Genomic DNA, 18,767 nt, shown 5'->3' on the forward strand with positions numbered 1-18,767 from the left:
TTTTAAAGTGGGCAATAGTGCCTTCTTTTCAAAGCAAATCTGATTTTTTCTTACCCCATCATACCCATTATCTTCCCTTACAGAAAAGCGTACTTCAGCTGAAGTGCATTGTTCCATGTATTCAGGTGTTTTACAATTTTACAGCTGGTGTGTTTTTAGTTTGGGGTGTTTTTTTTTCATTCTTGGCTAGAGGAATTGATACCTGCAGTCTTTATGCTTATTTTGTGGGTGGATGTAGGTTCATTTTATAGCCAGTGGGTTTCATGTGCGATTTTTAACTCTGTGCTTGGTAGGAACCTTAGGCCTTCCTTCTGGATTATTTCTGTACTTCAGTTCAGCTATGGGAAATTGACAATAGGTGCATTAACTGCACCTACATATTTCTCAGCTGAACTGCAGTTAGCTCAGTGCAGGCTACCTTACTCGGCTTTTGCTCTTTTGGTTTTAGATACAAGTGTAGTTCAAAGATTCTCCCATGTTAAAATTCTTTAGTAAACAGAAGTCGAGATGGTCTTGTGTGCTCCTGTGCAGGATGATTCTACCTGAGTTCAAAGGGAGTAACTAGTATTCAGTGGGGCAGAAGAGAAATAGTCCTTGGCTTGCAAGTTGTCCTTGAACTGATAATAAGCAAACAATAGGCAGCTTTCTTATTGTGGAAAATACATGCATCTAGGTTAAGGCTCTCTGTGTGTGTGTATATATATATATATGTATACACTCTGATTTTATTTTGACAGGAATGTTTTGATCCTACTATGCAGTTGCATCTTGTTCATCAAGCTCCACGTACCATTCCTCCTTACATCTCAAACAATGGATCAAGTCTTGGAGATTTGCTAATAGGCTTCTTCAAATATTATGCCACAGAATTTGAGTAAGTAATAAGCTCATTTTAGTGGTTTAGATGATGTGAAACTGTTATTCCTTCTGTTTGATTTAGCAACACTTTACAACCCTTGAAAGAAGGAAAAGCAGCAATTCAGGAGTGGTAACAGAGAGAGGAAATCAGTGTAAAGGCTACATGATAACAGGAATGCTGGTAAATTGTCTGATATCTCTGCTTAGCTAGGCATTCTTTCTTGTAAAATAGCTGCCAAAAGTTAGAGAGCTTTGTCCTTTAAAACTTGCTGGGTTTTGTTATGCAGTTATACTATTCTGTAATTGCCTATTCATGTGTGAGAAAGATCTGTTCTTAGCTGTCATTTAAGGTATCAACTGTGATATGAATTACTTGGACCTTAAGGGCTGTGCTTGTCTTTTGTCACAATGAGTCAACAGAAGTAACTGGCCAGGTGGCTCCTTACTTTGACCAGAATATACACACCTGTATAGGCCTCACCTAGTGAAGAATTCTCCTATGTATAGTTCTCTCACTCACATTATTGGTTTGCTAGAATCTGAGTTTAATTTTAGCATCTGGACTTCCTTATATAAAAGGAGAAGCTAAAGTTGTGAGGACATTTGAGAAAGCCTTAAGTTACAACTGTTTTGTCAAATTGTTACTCATGTATTTCTGAATTTCATAGAAAAAATGCTTGTTCATACAAAATGTCAAGTGGTTGTATCTCCATCAGCTTAAAGATCTTATAAATAAGTTCTGAGGCAGCTGTTTCATGAATGTTGCTGTCTTGTGTATGTGCATCATCTCCATTTCTTGGAAGGAGAACAAAATATACAATTGGATACTCATAATTTTGGAAATGTTCATAATTTACTTTAATATATCAATGAAAGATCATAAAATCATGAAAACATTTCTGGGGTGTGCATCACATGTGAAATATGTAAGCTAAATCCCTATGGCCTGTAGTAATGCGTGAACCAACTATTTTGTTCCTGCTTAAGCCTGGCTGAGAGATTTTCAAGAGATTTTCTTTCAATGATCTCTGCAGATAAGAGAATAGTCTTTTGTCTTAAATGTTTCTCCTGAGTACCTGTCTTTTCAGCTGACAAGGTGATGTTTGCTGAAGAGGCAAGTGAGAAGACCCTGCTGGAGGATAACCCTAGGTTCTTAATTTATGTGGGACATGGCATGAGTCTTTTGCTACTTGACTGTACAAGCTGTTACTCTTCTCGTATATTAAAGTAAATATCTTTTCCATGAAGGAATTTTATGGTTTACCTGTGCGAAGTGGCAGAGATGATCTTGTCAGGAAAAATACCTAGTTTGACTTTTCTGGGTTTGGGTGCTTGTGAACATAGTCAAGTCCAGATTTTGTGTCTTGTCTCCTTTGTCTGCTATTAGACAGGATATTCTAAGAAATATGCAGACCAGAAATTCTGCAATATCAGTGTTTGAGCTGATGGCAATCTCTAAGTACTGTTTTTGTGATGATTATAAATCAGGAAAAAAATACTACCTAAATTTATTCATAGACACACAGAGGAGCTTCTGGGTAAAACAAAGCTTGAAAAAGTAGATAGTGAAGATAGGATAGTTCCTGATGTCAATAGGAGAAAACGTTTCAAAAAACAAGTGAATAAAAAGGATATCTGGTGTGTTCTTCTAGTGTTCGTTATCTGTTAAGTATTTAAACATTTCACTTGTGATAGTCTGTTAAAAAAAAAAAAAAAAAAGAAAAAATACCAGTAAAAATAAGCATTAGAATTCCTGTGTTGAAAATGCTACTACATAGCTGAGAAGTAATTTGAGGAAATGATGCACCTAGTGCAGCAGCCTATATTATTTTTAACTCTTTCTGCTATGGAAATAAAATTCAAGTGTATTGTTTATCTCTGTATCCCTGACAACTCTATATCCTGTTTGAAAGGAATAGGATTGATAGTAAAAGTCCATATAGTCTCATTGACTGGAGAAGACAAATTAGTGCATAGGGAGGAATGTGAACATGATGCTTAAAGGGTTTGTGTGTGTGATAGCCGGCCAGTGAAAGTAAAAGTAGTCTTATGCTAGCCACAGAATCTGTTGTATTTGCTTTGAAATTGCTGATGGAAACAACAATACAAATGAGAATGAGGGTGATAATTAAATGCATAGAATGACATAGTCATTATATGCACAGTTGGAAGGGACCTATCAGGATAATTGAGTCCAGCTCCTGCCCCTGCACAGGATCATCCCTAAGAGTTGCACCATGTGCCTGAGAGAAATGTCCAACACTTCCTGAACTCTGTCAGTTGCTGTGACAACTTCGCTAGAGAGCCTGTTCCGGTGCCCAGCCACTCTCTGGGTGAAAAATACTTTTCCTAATATCCAGCCTAAACCTCCCCTGACTCAGCTTCATGCTGTTACCTTAAGTCCTGTCATGAAAGTGAAGAGATCAGTGTCTGCCCCTCCTCTTCCCCTCATGAGGAAGTTGCAGACTGCAGTTAGGCCTCCCCTGTCTTTTTCTCCAGGCTGAACAGACCAAATGACCACAGCCATTCCTAGTATGGCTTCCCCTTAAGGCCCTTTCCCATTTTCATTGCCCTCCTTTGGACACTCTCCAATAGCTCAATGTCTCTCTTGTGCTGTGGCACCCAGAACTGCCCCCAGCACTCGAGGAGAGGCTGCCCCAGTGCAGAGCAGAGCAGGACAATCCCCTCCCTTGCCTGGCTGATGCTGTCCCTGATGCCCCCATGACATGGGTGGCCTCCCTGGCTGCCAGGGCACTGCTGATTTGTGTTTAACTTGCAAATACACGCAACACAGGGCTCTCTTAGTTGTGCTTTTCATGGAAGAACTTGTGTTAGAGTGTGTTGAATATTTTCTTTGCTAAAATAAGCAGTTTTTTCACTGTTTGTTTGCCCTTTGAAATGTAAGTGTCCTTATGCATCAAAATGTTGAGATTCTATTTCAGACACTGATTGTTAAATGAGGCTATATTTATATGATCTGTTCTGGGCCACTGAACTGTCCCTGTTGGGACAGTCACTTGTTTGATGCAAAGATTGCTACAGAGAGTGTGACTTCGATTTCTGCATAAGTAATTTTTGTAGGCTCCTATCTGTGGAGTAGGATGCACTACCAGATTTAATACACAGGAACTCTTTTGCTGAATGAACAGCATGCAATCAAGAATGAGCAGATCATGGGCGAAGATCATAATTTTGAACAGAATAAATCATTGAAGCCACCTGCCTAGAATGTTTAACTACTGATCTATTTTACATGTAATGGTCAGGAAGATAAGAGAAGATGGAGATGTATTATTTTAAACTTCTCCCTCACTCCAGCAAGGGCCATTAGGTATTTCAGTTAAAATCTGTGATTTATTTTACTTGATGTTGGGCAGGATGAGCTTAGAGTATAGCAAAGGAGAAATAGGAACTTTGCAACCTGTGCAGTTGTGCATAAGTCCTTGTGCTATGTTTATTTTCTCTTTTGTTTATTTAGACTGTAAGATGTTTCAGAAAATTGTTTATTACCATGTATTTATACAATACCTTTTCCACAGTCCTACTCTAGGGTTTTCAGTGTGTCCATAAGAAGTAATTTTTATACCCCTTCATCCCTGTTCCCAAAGAAATGTGATTTGGAAATTGCAGCATGCACTGGAATAACACACCATATATGGCAAAGCTTGTTTTGCCTTTATGGTTGTATAATTATCTTGCCATAAGAGTTCAAGGCTGTGTAATGCTTCTTAAGATACAGCTGGCCACGGTTATGACTTCATTTTAACTATTTAAAATTGTCCACTGATTAAGTAGTGAATATGAACAAGAAAAAATCATAGATGTTCTCCAACATAAGTATTTGGAAACATGTTTACCAGCCCCTCTGAAGGAGGTATCTGATTTCAATTCTACAGCTGTGAGTGAAGGCAGCAGGTTTTCACTTGGCTCTCTCCTTACCAAGTGAGACCTTGAAGTAAGGTATTGCTCCCCTGAATTTATTGGTTTTTGATTACTTCCCTTAAATTTACCATTGCAGGTTAAGTAGCAGTCATTTAAGACAACTCACTGATTTGTATATGGTGAACATGGAAAAAGCTTGCTTACGTTCTAATGACAAAGCGTAAGATTTCAGCGAGAAGCTGCTTGCAGCTCTTTTCACAATAGAATTGGTCAGGTAATAAAGGGATCATTTTTAATACTATATTGAATTAAATATGCTTGCAACTTGCACGCATCTTACTGTGTTTATACAACTGGCTTGAATTTGTAAGAATGCTTTGGAAAATATAAGCTTTTAATTCTGTTTGTACTGTAGTCATATGCCAACCTGGAAATGCCTAGTCTCCTTTCAAATACTTGCCTTTGCCATTAAGATCACATACCTATGAGGTCAGTGACAACAGAAATAACAGATAATTGAAGTAGCTGTTTAAATGGCATTGTTAAGTTATACATTAAAAATGTGTGCAGGGAAAATATCTGCTTTATGTTGGCAACAATGAAGTTGTTATATGCAAGCCTAAGTGGTTAAAATTGGCACACAAATAATTTGCTATTCGTAATTAATTTCTAATTCAATATGTGGTACCAAGGCAGTTCTGTAAGACTGTCAGGTAAGAGTTGTTTTCAAATTTAAATTTCAGTTTTAAATAAAAGGCTTTTAAGTTTCAAATTTAAATAAAAGGCTTTTTAAGCAGCAAGAAGTGCAACTTTTTGTTGCTTTTTGCTTAACCATTGTATTATAAATAGATTTACTTTTTGCTGAGGGATCAAGTATAGCCTAGGAAGAAAAATAATTCAAGAGAAGAATTAGTTTCAAGTGAAACAGTACTGCCTGGATAAACCAAACCCAGATCAAATACCCCTCACCTTTTCCCCCCCCCCCACCCTTCCCCCCTCGCTTTCTCTCCCACCCAGACTGGTGTCACCTGCAAACTGCCTGAGGGGGCACCTCAGGCATCTGATCCCCTCATTCAGATCACTGATAAAGAGATTAAACAGGACTGGCCCCAGTACTGAGCCCTGGGGAGCAGCACTTCTGGCTGAACACCAGCTGGATGTTAACTCCCCTCATAGTCACTCTGGGCCCAATTTCCAGGTGGTTTTTGAATCATGAACAGTGCACCTGCTCAAGCCAGGGGCAGCTGGTTTCACCAGGATAATGGTGTGGGAGATGGTGTCAAAGGCTTTACTAAAGTCCATGCAGACTACATCCACAGCCCTTCCCATACCCATGTTGTCACAGAAGGAGATCAGGTTGGTCAGTCAGGATGTGCCTTTCAGATACCCCTGCTGGCTGGGACCAGTCCCCTCACTGTCTTGGATATGGCACATAATAGCACGCAGGATGGGCTGCTGTCTTTAGTTAAGAGCAGCTGAAAGGTGGCTGCGTAGATAAGAACATAAAACTGGAAGTGGGTTTTTTTGGCTTCTGTTATGTTTGGCATATTGTTGTGCCAAGCATCATAAAGATGGTGGCACATCATAAAGACTGCCCTATAATCTACATGCTATTCCTTTTAAATGTGGTAATAGCCTTGTTTTGTTGTTGCAAAGCTGCCTGCAGAAAGTGGTAGAGGGTTGTTGCACTTGCAGATACGAAATTCAGCAAATACAGAGTGTTGAAACTTTCTAGTAATAGGTTCTTTGCACAAGGAAGGCCTATGAGCAAGTTATTTCTGCATGTCTTTATACTATTGAGTATTGTTTGTGGAATGCAGACTTGTCTGCACCTATTCTTTACATTCCTTTTTTTCCTACAGAAAATTCTGAAATATTTGATTATGTAATTTATTTTGAACTTAGAAATAAATGTAGGTGACAATGCAAATTTAGTTTGACATTGTTAGTAAAAAAAATTCCATTGTGAATATATGCTACTAATATATGGATAACCTGTGATGCTCTGTTTTAGAGACGCTTTTTGTATTTGAACTTCTGTTGGTAGAAAAAAATTTTCTTGTTTCCTACCCACGATTTTAAATTAAATTACTTGTTATTATAAAATACTGTGTTATCCAGGCTTATGACATTACAATCTGACATTTTTTTAATGTAAACCAATACTTTGAATTTAGAACTAAGAGTTAACATTTTTTGCAAATTGTTTTCCTTTTCTTTAGTTGGAGCCATCAAATGATTTCAGTTCGCGAGGCCAAGGCTATTGAAAGACCTGATGGTGTTGAATGGAGAAACAAATTTATTTGTGTAGAAGGTAAAATGTGAAGCTGTATTATAATTTTAACTGTTAAGGCATTAAATACATAAATCTATCAATTAGACTTTACCTTGGTTGTGTTTTGAGAAATATTTTGTGTTATGTAGAGAAGGAAGTTTTACCAATGTAAATAGTTTGTAAACAGTCCCGTCAAAAACATTTGAGAAGAAAGCTTTAAGTTCTAAAGTGTTTAAAAATAGTACTCCTGACCTTTTCTTCAAGAGCACTCATTGCCCTGTTACTTTTGGAACAGGACTTAGGACTTTGATAAGGAATGGCCTTTATGCCAGTAGTGTGTGTTTTTCTGCTCAACAAAAGTAGTTGTCTGTTTTGTCAAGTTTGAACTTCTGAAAAAACACAGCAGGCACATGCTGAGATTATTCTTGAAGAATATTGCTTGTTCTAGAAATGCTCTGGCATTGCAGTGACCAGTGATGTATGTTGATCCCCTTGTGGGTACTATTTTTGGCTGCCTAGTGAATGTAGACTTTGTGCAGAGACTACGTGATTCCTTCCTGAACTGGAGGATAAACCCAGGCTACCTGTTGGAGTTGCAGGTCTCAGCTGTCTCAGTGCAGAACTGGGTATAGGAGCACTATGCAGGCAACCTGATTCATGTGCTAGTGACACCTTTCAGCTGCCATGGGGAATGTACGTGGAGAGGATGAGCAGGTAGCCATACATAGGAGATGACACCTGCCCTAAGGAAGGAGAAGATGATAGACCAAGAGAAGGATCTAGATGTTAGGAGAATGAGAAGTAAGAAAGGGACTGAGAGTTGCTGTGTACCTGGAAACAGTTGTCACAAAGGGAGAGGTTGTCTGGGCTCTGGCTGCAAATTAATGGAGGCTCTTAGGATAAGGATATCAAGGGTTGAAGTCTAAGGATGAAATAGGAATATAACTTGCACAAATGGTATAAGAAAAGTTGTTAGACACTGAGAAGATTTTTCGGGGAGAAGAGGGGAATAAAGCAGAAGTCCTGTGGCTGAACGGACATTCTTCAAGACTGGTGAGGTTTAGGGGTGGAATATGAATGCACTTTCCTGCATTTGTGCTGCTCTGTGCAGAGAATCACTTTCAGTCAACTTCACTTGCTGGCAAACTTGGTTATTCTGTAGTCCAGAGCTCACCAACTTGGCCATAGTCACATGAATGTCAATGTAAAGCCACATGATGGTATTCTTGTTCTTTATTTGACCCTTTGGGAGAAAGTCAAAGTTATAGGAGAAGAACACACTGAAATATGGTTGCACTGTACTCTGTAGTCTTAGAGTTGAGAAATGTGAGAATTAGAGTATCTGCACAGCTGAAATGATTCAGAATAGCGTAGTGAGGTATTGCCAAGGCTCTGGTCTGAATGTGGGAGGTGGGAATGCTGGGCAGCTATGTTTGCTGCTGTCACGTGATGCTGATCCACTCTGTTGCAGGGGGCTGTGTGTTTCAAGCTCTCAAGTATTTTATGACATTACAAAGTGGTTGAATAATCAGGTTATCTTTCTGCCAGTCTGCGAAATAGAATAAACATCAACATACAAAATAGACTGTCTAGATTTTGCATTTAATGGTCTTGATTACATACAACTTTTATTTAATGTGGTTTTGTTTGAAATATTAGAAAAGGCAAGATTACCTATAGGTGGCATATCTGATTTCTTCCTTGGTTCAAGATTTAGTGGGTTTAGCGTCACATACAAAGTGTTTACTTCTAATTTGGGAGGGAAAAATAAAATCTACTTTTAATCAAAGTAGACTTCATGTTTATAACAGCTGTTAAGCTGAACTGAGTTTACAAAGTATGTAGATAAATTTCTGTGTACTTGAGAAGATTTCAAAACTTAGATATACATGCCAATATATTGTTTTCCATGTCTTTGTCAAATTTTTCTGTTCACAGAATGAAATTTCAATAATTGGTACTATTGCATATATTTTTAAATATTCTAAATATATTTGTTGATAGTTTACACAAGTCTGTGCATGCAAGTTTCCAGAATTCTGCATGTAGTACTGTATTAGGTTAGCTCAAGAAAAACTCTGTTCTAAGTGTTATGGGCCTTAGGGCTGATTCTTGCATATATTTCTGCTGTTAGAGAAACAAATATAGTAGAGATGCTCTTTCCAGACACTTTAAAATATGATAGGCTTTTACCATGATGGGGATACAGAGATACAGAGAACCCTGTTACGATAATATTTTGAACAATCCTTGTCAGAAGCTCTAAATGGCTAGTGACTATTCTAGTTTCAGTTTAGATCTTGTCTGTATCAAGTAATATCAAATACTCTCCTGTTGAAAAAGGAAAAGCTAGAAATGTGGCAATTTTATGAGATAATTACATTGATAATCATGTAGGGAAATCAAATGAGAAGCCATCTAAGCTGCATCAGATTCATATTTGTCGTTTCAAGTCTTTCAGATTGACATGCTAAAAATAATTCAAGAAATAATTCCTCAGGTCTTGGTCAGCAGCAGTTCTGAAGTTGTGTGATATCTTGTATTTTTATTTGGAAAAATTACTCCCTTTAGCCTTTTCCTCAAGCATCAGTGTTAAAGCTGTGTTACTTTTTCTTCTAATATTCACATCTCTCTATGTGAACGAAATAACTTATATCAAACTCTTACTGTCTTGGTGATTAGAAGATGTAGTGATGTAAAGAGTTACTGATTGTAAAATTATTCTTGCTGTGCTTCAGAGAACCAGTTTGTCTTTTGACTGTCAGTAAATATGCAGGAAGATTGAAGGGAAGATGTGAGTTAGCTTTTGTGACTGGAATGCCTTTTTCCACTGATGGTTTCAGAAGATTGTACAGTTCAGCCCTTGTTGCTTTAAAATATAGATATAACCTGATTCACCATAAAGGTCTTAGTATTAAAAAAGCAGTTACCATCACATTTATCATACACAAATAAAAGGTTGTATTTGTTCACATGGTAAGGGACATGGAGTTCTTTGTTATACTAGATCAGTCTCTCAGATAATGGGACTGACATCAGAGTACTCTGTATATTTTATTTGGTTGTCAGTTTTTGTTCTAAACTAAAATTTGTACGATGTGTTCTAAAATAAAAGAAATCTGCCTGTAACTGCCCACTGAAAACTAGGTAGTTTGAAGAGAATCCTTTTAGAAAACTGCTAAATACAACATTTATTGCATGGAAAAAAAAAAATCTTACTGAATTTAAATAGGTAGCAAAAATAAAGACCTTAAGCTATGGAGTGTGTACCAAATTTGAAATTCCAGTCTCCATAAAGGCACAAGCCCTTCTGGTGTGTGTTTAATGCTTTACATTGCACAGACACCAGAAGGGCTTGTGCCTTTACTATACATTGCTACCTGAATAAAAGTAATTCATAACCAACTAGATTTAAAAAAAAAAAAATTTACCTGATCTAACAAATGCCTCTGTGGTTCTCTGCTAAGGAGGAAAAGACTATAAAATCTGTTTTGTAGCATGCTGTAATGCATAGTCCCTGCATCATAATTTTTTGGTATCAGTTGCTTTGATGTTGGCAACATTATCAGTAGCAAGAAGTACTTTTCCAATCTTGCAATTAAAAAAGTTCCAGACTATTAATTTAGCATAAAAGGGGGGGGGGGGGGGGGGGGCGGGGGGGGCGGGGGGGGAACATCACATTAATTTGTAGTTAGTTAGAAAGTAGAATCCCCAAATGGTTAACTTTTAAACAAATATTGAATAGGTATGAAGTGATAAAATATATTTTACAGCATTTGATATGCCATATATAAAAAGTTATAGTAAATATTTTGCTAAATTCTCAGTATTTCATCGAGAAACTGTTGAATGAGGTGACTCTAAAGTGAATAGTTCAGCTCTCATGTGTAATAAGTTTCAAAATACTTTAATGTGCAAAATCATAGTCTGATAAGTTATCACAGACTTTTGAGCTATAACAGACAATTACTACTGCATAAATTCAGCACAATCACAGTATGCTTCAGTAGATAATAATAACAACTTGAGTTTATTATGAATTACATATCATTAGAGAATTCATTGAATCATGGAATGGTTTAGGTTGGAAGGGACTTTAAGTATCACCTCTTTCCAACTCCTCTGCCATGGAAAGGGTCATCTTTCACTAGACCAGTTTTCTCAGAGCTCCATCCAACCAGGCCTTGAGCACTTCCAGGGATGGGGCGTCCATGGCTTCTCAGAAGAGGGCAGCCTCTTCCAGTGCCTCCTTCACAGTAAAGAATTTTTTCCGATTATCTAGTCTTAAGCTTGCCCTTTTTGGTTTAAAGCCATTTCACCTGGTCCTATCATTACATGCTCTTGCAAAAAGTCCCTCTTCTGCTCTCTTGTAGGCCCCTTTTACATACTGGAAGGTGCTATGAAATCTCTCCCAGAACCTTCACTCCATATTAAGCAACCCCAGCTCTCTCAGTCTGTCCTCTTAGGAGAGGTGCTCCGCCCCTCTGATCACCTTGGTGTCCCTCCCCTGGACTCACTCCAGCAGGTCCATGTCCTCCCTGTGCTGGGGGCCCAGAGCTGATGCAGCTCTGCAGGTGGGGTCTCAGCAGAGCAGAGCAGAGGGGCAGAATCCCCTCCCTGGCCCTGCTGCCCACACTGCTCTGGATGCAGCCCAGGACACGTTTGGCTCTCTGGGCTGGGAGTGCCCATGGCTGGGTCATGTCCAGCTCTCACCCTGCGGCACCCCCAGGGCCTCCTGGGCAGGGCTGCTCTCAGTGACTTCTCCTAGTCTCTGCTCTTTTCTGAGATTGTCCTGACCCAGATGCAACACCTGGCACTTGTTGAACTTTCATGAGATCTTCCTGGGCCCACTGCACAAGGGTTTGTCCATGTGCCTGTGTATAGTATCCCATCCTGAAGTGTCAACTGCACTGCTCAGCTTCATGTCATCTGCAAACTCCCTGATGTTCTCCATTGAGGGCATTCAGAGAATTATTTTCTTTTTATTGGTTGTTTTGTTTGTTTCATCTTGGTGTTTTGTTTTGGTTTTGGGTTTGTTTGTTTGTTTGTTTGGGTTTTTTGTTTGTTTGTTTTGTTTTGGGGGGGTGGTTTTGGTTGTTTTTACTTTTTTTTTTTTCCTTTTTTTCTTGGGGGGCGGTGGTTTATTTTGTTTTATTGGTTGGTTTAGTTTAGTTTTGGGGTTTTTTGGATAAATGTTATGTAAAAAGAAAGCTTGAGAACCAAAGAGGAACTGACTATTTAAAACACTTTTGGTAAGCAGTTATATGCTTGACCCTACTTGGTTAGTAGAGACAACCTAACTCTGGATTTTCTTAACAGTTTTCATGTTTGTTTGTGATCTTGCAGAGCCCTTTGACAGGACAAATACTGCTAGAGCTGTACATGAGAAACAGAAGTTTGATATGATCAGAGGTGAATTTTCACAGGTAAAAAGTACATCTTGTAATTTTTCTGTCACTTTATTTTTCAAGATAGTTATACTATCTTAAAAATACTAGTCATTAAACCTGCCCATTTCTGATATTTTGTACTTCATACTATAATAATAAAAAAGTGTGTTTTAAAAATTTTTTTTAAAAATCATTTATTAAGAGTATTCATTAATGTCTGCCATTAAACTTCAGGTCTACACTGAAATGGGTACTCAGAATAGTATAAAACCTTTCTCCTAGATTTTCTTGTGTGTGTAAAATTCTAACAATGGTACAACCTTGTTTTCCTTCATTATTTATTCCTACATGAATTTGACTGGTAATAGATAATATTTTTATACTTCTTACTATCCCTCTTTTTAATAAATATCGCCACCAAAATAGTGGGGGGTTTCTGATTTTTGATAACGTACTTAGATGGGTACTTTTCTTTAGGGAGACCACACTCATAATTTTAGAATGTGAGTAGTTCAAACAGGAACTTTCACTGTCCCAGTCAGGGGAGGAGAGGACCCTTTGAAACAAGCAAAAATTTAGACCTTGGCTAAGCATCTTTTTTCTGAAAATTTTTGCTACTAACTCTCTGTTATGTTTGTCTCCTATCATAGGCATTTCATTGGAACTGCAAATCAAATTCTAGTTTTCTGAGATCTCTGACTATTTTTTATGTGGTTATGACTAGGGATTAGTGCATAGAACTGGCTTCCAGCTTTAACCAGTTAAGACTACCCTGTTAAGCTGTTCTTGGAGGTTTGTGTTTATAAGTCTTCAAGTACCTTGAAGGCATCTCCAGCAAAAAGTAATTCAGTGCCAGATACTTGTAATGGAGCAAATGCTATAAGAGACACTTTAGTCAGAAAAGGATAACATTTTCTTTGTAATTCTGTTCAGAATTTTTCATTAGTTTTTCTTTTATTTAACCAGGTTGGCACACAAAATACTGGATCATTCACATACTCATACATAAAACAATTGATTTTGTGAATCTGCTAAAGTCACATTTATGAAGTGGTTTGGGCTCTCGCAGTGATGTGAAATCAAAGCGAGTTTCTCTTCAGAATTTTCAGTTAACAAAATTTGTTTCAAACCACAATGGTTTTCTGAAAAATGTAAAAGCAGATATTTGATCCTAGCTGTCTGGAAGCAATACACTAGAGTGATACAGCCCTGAAAAAATGTCCTTTTTACCAGATACCGTAAGAATAACAGTTGTTCTAAAAGTGCAAGTACTTTTTAATATCCCGCACTATTTTTTAAGAAGCTTAAGCAATCTGTTTTGTCCTTGAGAGAATTGTTTTTCTTGTGGTTTTTGTTACACATTGGAGTGTAAATGACTTCTATATAAACACAGGAAGGTCACTGCAGTTCTTTGCAGGCTCATGGCATAACAGATGTCCTGAAACTCACACTAAAACATTGAAGAAAGTTGAAATAACCTATTTTAAAGACATAACTAAGTTCTGGAAATGACAGTGCATAACATAATTTATCAGGAACTTTGACACGTGTGAATTTGAAACAATTATTTTGCAGTTAGAGAGTACCAGTGTAATGCTTAAATATTGATAACACCTCTGTCTCCAAAAATCCAATCTGTTCTTGAAAGGCTTTACCTTCCTATTTAGTTCATTGCATTTTGTGTACTTTTTGGATTTTGCTTCCCTTAAAAAAATCCCTAAAACAAATGAACCAAAAAAAAAAAAAAAATCTCAACCCACAAACTTCCTTTTCAAGAAGGGGAAAAAAATTAACCCTAATTTTGTGGAACTGTGATGCTCATGATGGTATCTAACTTTTAATGGCAAAAATTATATAGTCCTTTTTTAAAAACCTTGTGGGTTTTTTTTCCTCAGGCTTGGAGGTTATTACGAGACAAGAAAGACCTGAACTGTGTATTACCTTTAAAAGGAGCCATACTGAAAAGATAACTAGTTTCTTTCATATTCCCTTTTTTTGGATCCTGCTGAAATAAAGAACAGTGCCAAAATCAGGAGGCACTTACCCCATCGTTTTTGTGACCTGTTTTTCTCTGTTAACTTTTGTTAAGGAAATGTTTATAAGGGTGTGGCATATTTTATTATCAGTATTTGTTAATACAACTGTTCATTCAAAGATATGCTTTCTGAAAATGCTTGCATTGTTGATTTCTACTCACAGCAAACAAGAACACATCTATATTAAGGAACACATGGGGATAAACTGACTTGTTTCTTGCATGATCTGTGTAACCAGTAATTCAGGCAGATTTAACCATGAAATATAGACATTCAAGGTTAAACCACGTGCAAATCTGACTACATCCTTAAGGCACTGTGCACTACCAACTTCTTGATGAAGAGAGTCTGTGCTTTACCTGCTTAATTGCAGTATGCGCCTCTGCTCAACTTAGCACTTTCCAGTTTAATTTCATTTTTTTCTTGGAATAACAAGCAACTGTTTATGAAAATGAAGCTAGATTATGGTTGCTAGTACTCTGAATATAAAGAACTATGATCTAAACTGGAATTTTCAAGCAACAGTTGTACTACGAAGAAGTTGAAGAAAAAAGGCTCAATTCAATGCACATAAATGCTTCACATTCACACAGAGTAGGAAGGAAAATTTTTAGGGCTTCCTTTTACGTATTTGAAGTAGTAATGATGTCTCTTGGAGAAAAATACCAAATCAAAATCAAATCAGTGCTATAATAAGCTGGGCTTCTCATTTGATTTTATGTAAATTTTTGTGAATTGGTCAGCCACTGTAAATTGAATGTGTATAAGTAATATTGAAAATTACAGCTCATCCAAAAAAATTGCAAACCTTCTCTTAAACCTCCTATAGCACAAATTGTGTCTCTCATATATAGTTCATGTATTGAAAACCAATTAATTTTTAAGACTGTATTTACCAGTGATATCAAATTCGTACACCCATTTTTTTAAGTTTAGTATTTTATATGGTGTCCAGTGAAATGAAGTTTATATATGGAAGATACGGGTTATTTTTCCAATTTATGTTGTTTTGTACTGCATATTTATAATATTTCCTATAATTAAGTAGACTAGGAAATGCCCTGTGAGGTAAAACCCATGTTGCAATTCATTAAGATCTGTCACGGCTGTTCTGCAGTACAGCTGTAAATAGGCAAAAGTTTGGTTTATTACATTCTCTAACAAGATTGTGAAAACCCTTATAACTGTAAAATAGCAAGCATTATGTCTTGTTGTGCAAACTTCTAAGTTTTAGTTTATTTAGAAGTTTTTAGTACTGTAAACTATATGCCTGATGTGAGATTACTTTCTACACAATTTGTCACAGTCTAATCTATGTAGAATTTTGCCTTGTCTCTGCAGTTGAGTTTCCTTCTGCAACTTAAACTGTCTTTCAGTTTTTATATGACTCTAGCAGTTCATTGAAATGTTCTTCCTCCTTGCATATGTTCACCCTCGCTGCCCTTTCCTTTAGGAAAAACCCGTGTGTCAGTGAAACATTTACTTTGCTTCACTTTATGTAGAATTGAAGCACAAGATTTTAGGACAGGATGATTTCTGAATTCAAAGATCATGTACAAGTTCTGTGTAGATTCTGGGAAAAGGGGATGTTTGCTATATCTTTTTAAAAAAGACATTGGCTATATCTTTGTCTAGAAAAATTAAAACTTTCCTGACCTAGGATAAATAAGAAGAGACAAATGTTTTAAGTTGGTAAAAATGTATTTTAAGTGAGCTGAATGTGAGAAACAAAGCTTTATAAAAGGCATAAAACTTTTTTGAGTTTGTATTGCATCACCTTAATGTGTCAACATTTCTTGCACCTTAAATTATGCTTCTTGTTTGAAATAACTTCTTCCTAACTGTTTTTTAAAGGTTAGGTTAAAAAATTGTGGTGTCTCTGAGGTACTCTATAAAAATTGCCCTACTAATTGAGTGTTATTTTTAATACAAGTTAAGGTCTGTATCCACGATGGACTGTGTCTTTCAATAGAATCCTTTGGTATTTTTTTTCTCAAGTTAATGTCCTCCTGATAAGCCATGTCTATAACGAGAAATTCTAGATGGTCGTTTCCCCCAGTTTTTTTGGAACAAGCCTGTTGATAACATATTTGTTAAATATAGGACTGCAACTTTTGTCAGAAAACTTCAGATATAATAGCACAAAATAAATGACCTCAGGAGAGTGGGTAGGAGCTGGACTTTAACTTTGGATTCAGTTCTGTATAGTCTGAAGTTGTTAGAGGTTTAATGACCTGGGTTTTCATCTACTCTGGGCAAATATCCAGAGTGAAAAATTTACTAATGGCTATCATAAATTTTATGGTTAGGGTAAAGTTTTCACCTTTCCTCAGCTTCAAAATAAAAACTTTCACCTACTTATCCCTTGGCATACATCCTAGCAGGAATAGTTTTTTCTGAGAGCTATTTGGTAAAATATATTTTTCACAGCTGACCAAGATTTCAGTGTGTGTGCAAGATGCTGTCTTCTCTGGGATTTGTTATTGCCTTGAAATAAAACTACTTTGGTTCAGCGCTTTTATTTATTTAATTATTATTCTGACTCCGCTTTTTGGCATTGGGTTTTCTTGTCTTTTCTCATCTCATGTCAGAAACCACTAGTGTCCTCTCTAGGATTTTAAGAACTCATTTTAGTCCTTCATGACTAAATTAACAGGCTCAGAGGTGTGCAGTAGGACCAAACGTTGGCAAGGGCTTCACATTTGGTGACAATAATACAGAACTGGCATAGGCTATACACTGTGAAACTTAAAGTTTCTCTTGTAGCTCTTGCTGTCACTTGTCTTGAAAGGTGAATGTGTAAGTGAATTCTCAGTACCTTTAGATGTGTTGACAGTATAAGGTGTTATTTTTTTTAAATCCTTCGCAAAGAAATCAATATAAATCAATTTTAAGACTCACATTGCAGGGTGATGATAAAAGGATGTAAGATGATTTGTATAAAACCTGAAGTTAGCATTATATTTGTGAATCCCAAACATTTATTTGGAATTAATGCTTTACTTGAACTTGCATTATGGGACTTGATTCACAGTATATTTGATGTTAAAATTTAAGTCCATCAGAGAATGTCATTCTTGATTTATTGTACTGTACTTGCTACTGGTTGTCCTGTATTTTGTGGGATTTTTGGGGTTTTTTTTTTGCCTTGTCTTCTGTAATCCTTGTGTGTTCCGATATAAATATTTCCCTTGATTCTACTGAGTGATGCTTGTCTGAAGAGCATGAAAGAATGTGCAACTTTGGTCCATTTACAAGTCAAATTCAGTTATGAGAAGTACAGATGGAAATAAGTTGAAGGGTTTCTGGTACTTGCCCTTCTCTTGCTGGGCTGAAGACTGAATCAAAACTTGTGCAATGTATGTATTTTTCATCTATAAGCATTTCTAGAAGACTTGTAATGCTCTTGCCTTCCAGAAGAAATTTCAGAGTACTTAATATTCTTTACATTTTGCTATGTACACTGTCTATGCTCATGATGAAATGTAGAGTTTTAATTTAGCTTAATATCTGTTTCAAATACACTTTAAAAAAAAAACTACATTGTCACCTTGTAAATTGTGTATGTCACTGCGTGGATCAAGAAAGCAGAAAGGTTTTACCTCTACATACTGTTTTGAAATGTCAGGAGAATTTTAATTTAGTCTGCAGAGGCAGCTTGTAGTCAGAAGTACCTGGCTGGATGTTTCTGTACTTACAGCACTCTTAAGGAAGAGTTTGCTGATGGATTTATAACCAGCTATTTATTTGAAGAAAAATGGAAAAAAAGCTGGGGGCATTAGAGTTACACTGGGCATAGAGTCATTTATACTTGAAATATCTTGGAACTTCTTTACTTAGAATCAGGGCTTTAGTCCTTTTCCTTCTCTTCAAAAAATATTTTTTATTTTTTTAAATAAAGTCATTATTTGGACTAGTATAGTTTGGAAATATTTCTGTTTTGTCTGTGAAAAGCACTGCAATTTTTTGTAAAATGCAGAATAATAAAGGGTAAATGTGACTTAACTAAACTCTGCATGGTAGTATAGTTTGTCTTTGCTTTAAACAATAATTGGTTCAAGTCTGCTCAAGTAAGAAGTTTTAAATGTCCTGTGATTTAACACATTAATAAATTGAGGGTTTAAATACATTTATTTTGCATGGTTAAATACCATGGTACATCTGATATCTCTCACAGTACGATATTAATAATGAAATGCGTTTGTCGGAAGCTTATCCACTAGTTATTTTATTTGACCTTTCCAGCTTGAGCTTGAAACACTCTGGGTGAGCTCAAGGGCAGAACTTGCAAACTGTGCCTTCTCTTGGGGCCATAGATAAACTCTC

The 18,767-nt window shown here is 36.7% G+C and overlaps 1 protein-coding gene across 4 annotated transcripts in view; it reads left to right on the forward strand.

Annotated features, from left to right (window-relative positions):
* TENT2 (terminal nucleotidyltransferase 2) overlaps window positions 1–18,451 on the forward strand; it is a 44,973-nt gene extending 26,522 nt beyond the window's left edge. For all 4 annotated transcript variants that reach the window (XM_040090217.2, XM_040090219.2, XM_040090220.2 and 1 more), the window contains exons 12-15: window positions 738–874; window positions 6,963–7,054; window positions 12,362–12,441; window positions 14,301–18,451. In XM_040090217.2, the coding sequence (XP_039946151.1) occupies window positions 738–874; window positions 6,963–7,054; window positions 12,362–12,441; window positions 14,301–14,375 (384 nt within the window). In that variant the 3' untranslated portion in view covers window positions 14,376–18,451. The remainder of the gene's footprint in view (window positions 1–737; window positions 875–6,962; window positions 7,055–12,361; window positions 12,442–14,300) is intronic.
* Window positions 18,452–18,767: the final 316 nt, after the last annotated feature.

Source organism: Hirundo rustica, chromosome Z (assembly GCF_015227805.2).
Source record: "Hirundo rustica isolate bHirRus1 chromosome Z, bHirRus1.pri.v3, whole genome shotgun sequence".
Lineage (NCBI taxonomy): Eukaryota > Metazoa > Chordata > Aves > Passeriformes > Hirundinidae > Hirundo > Hirundo rustica.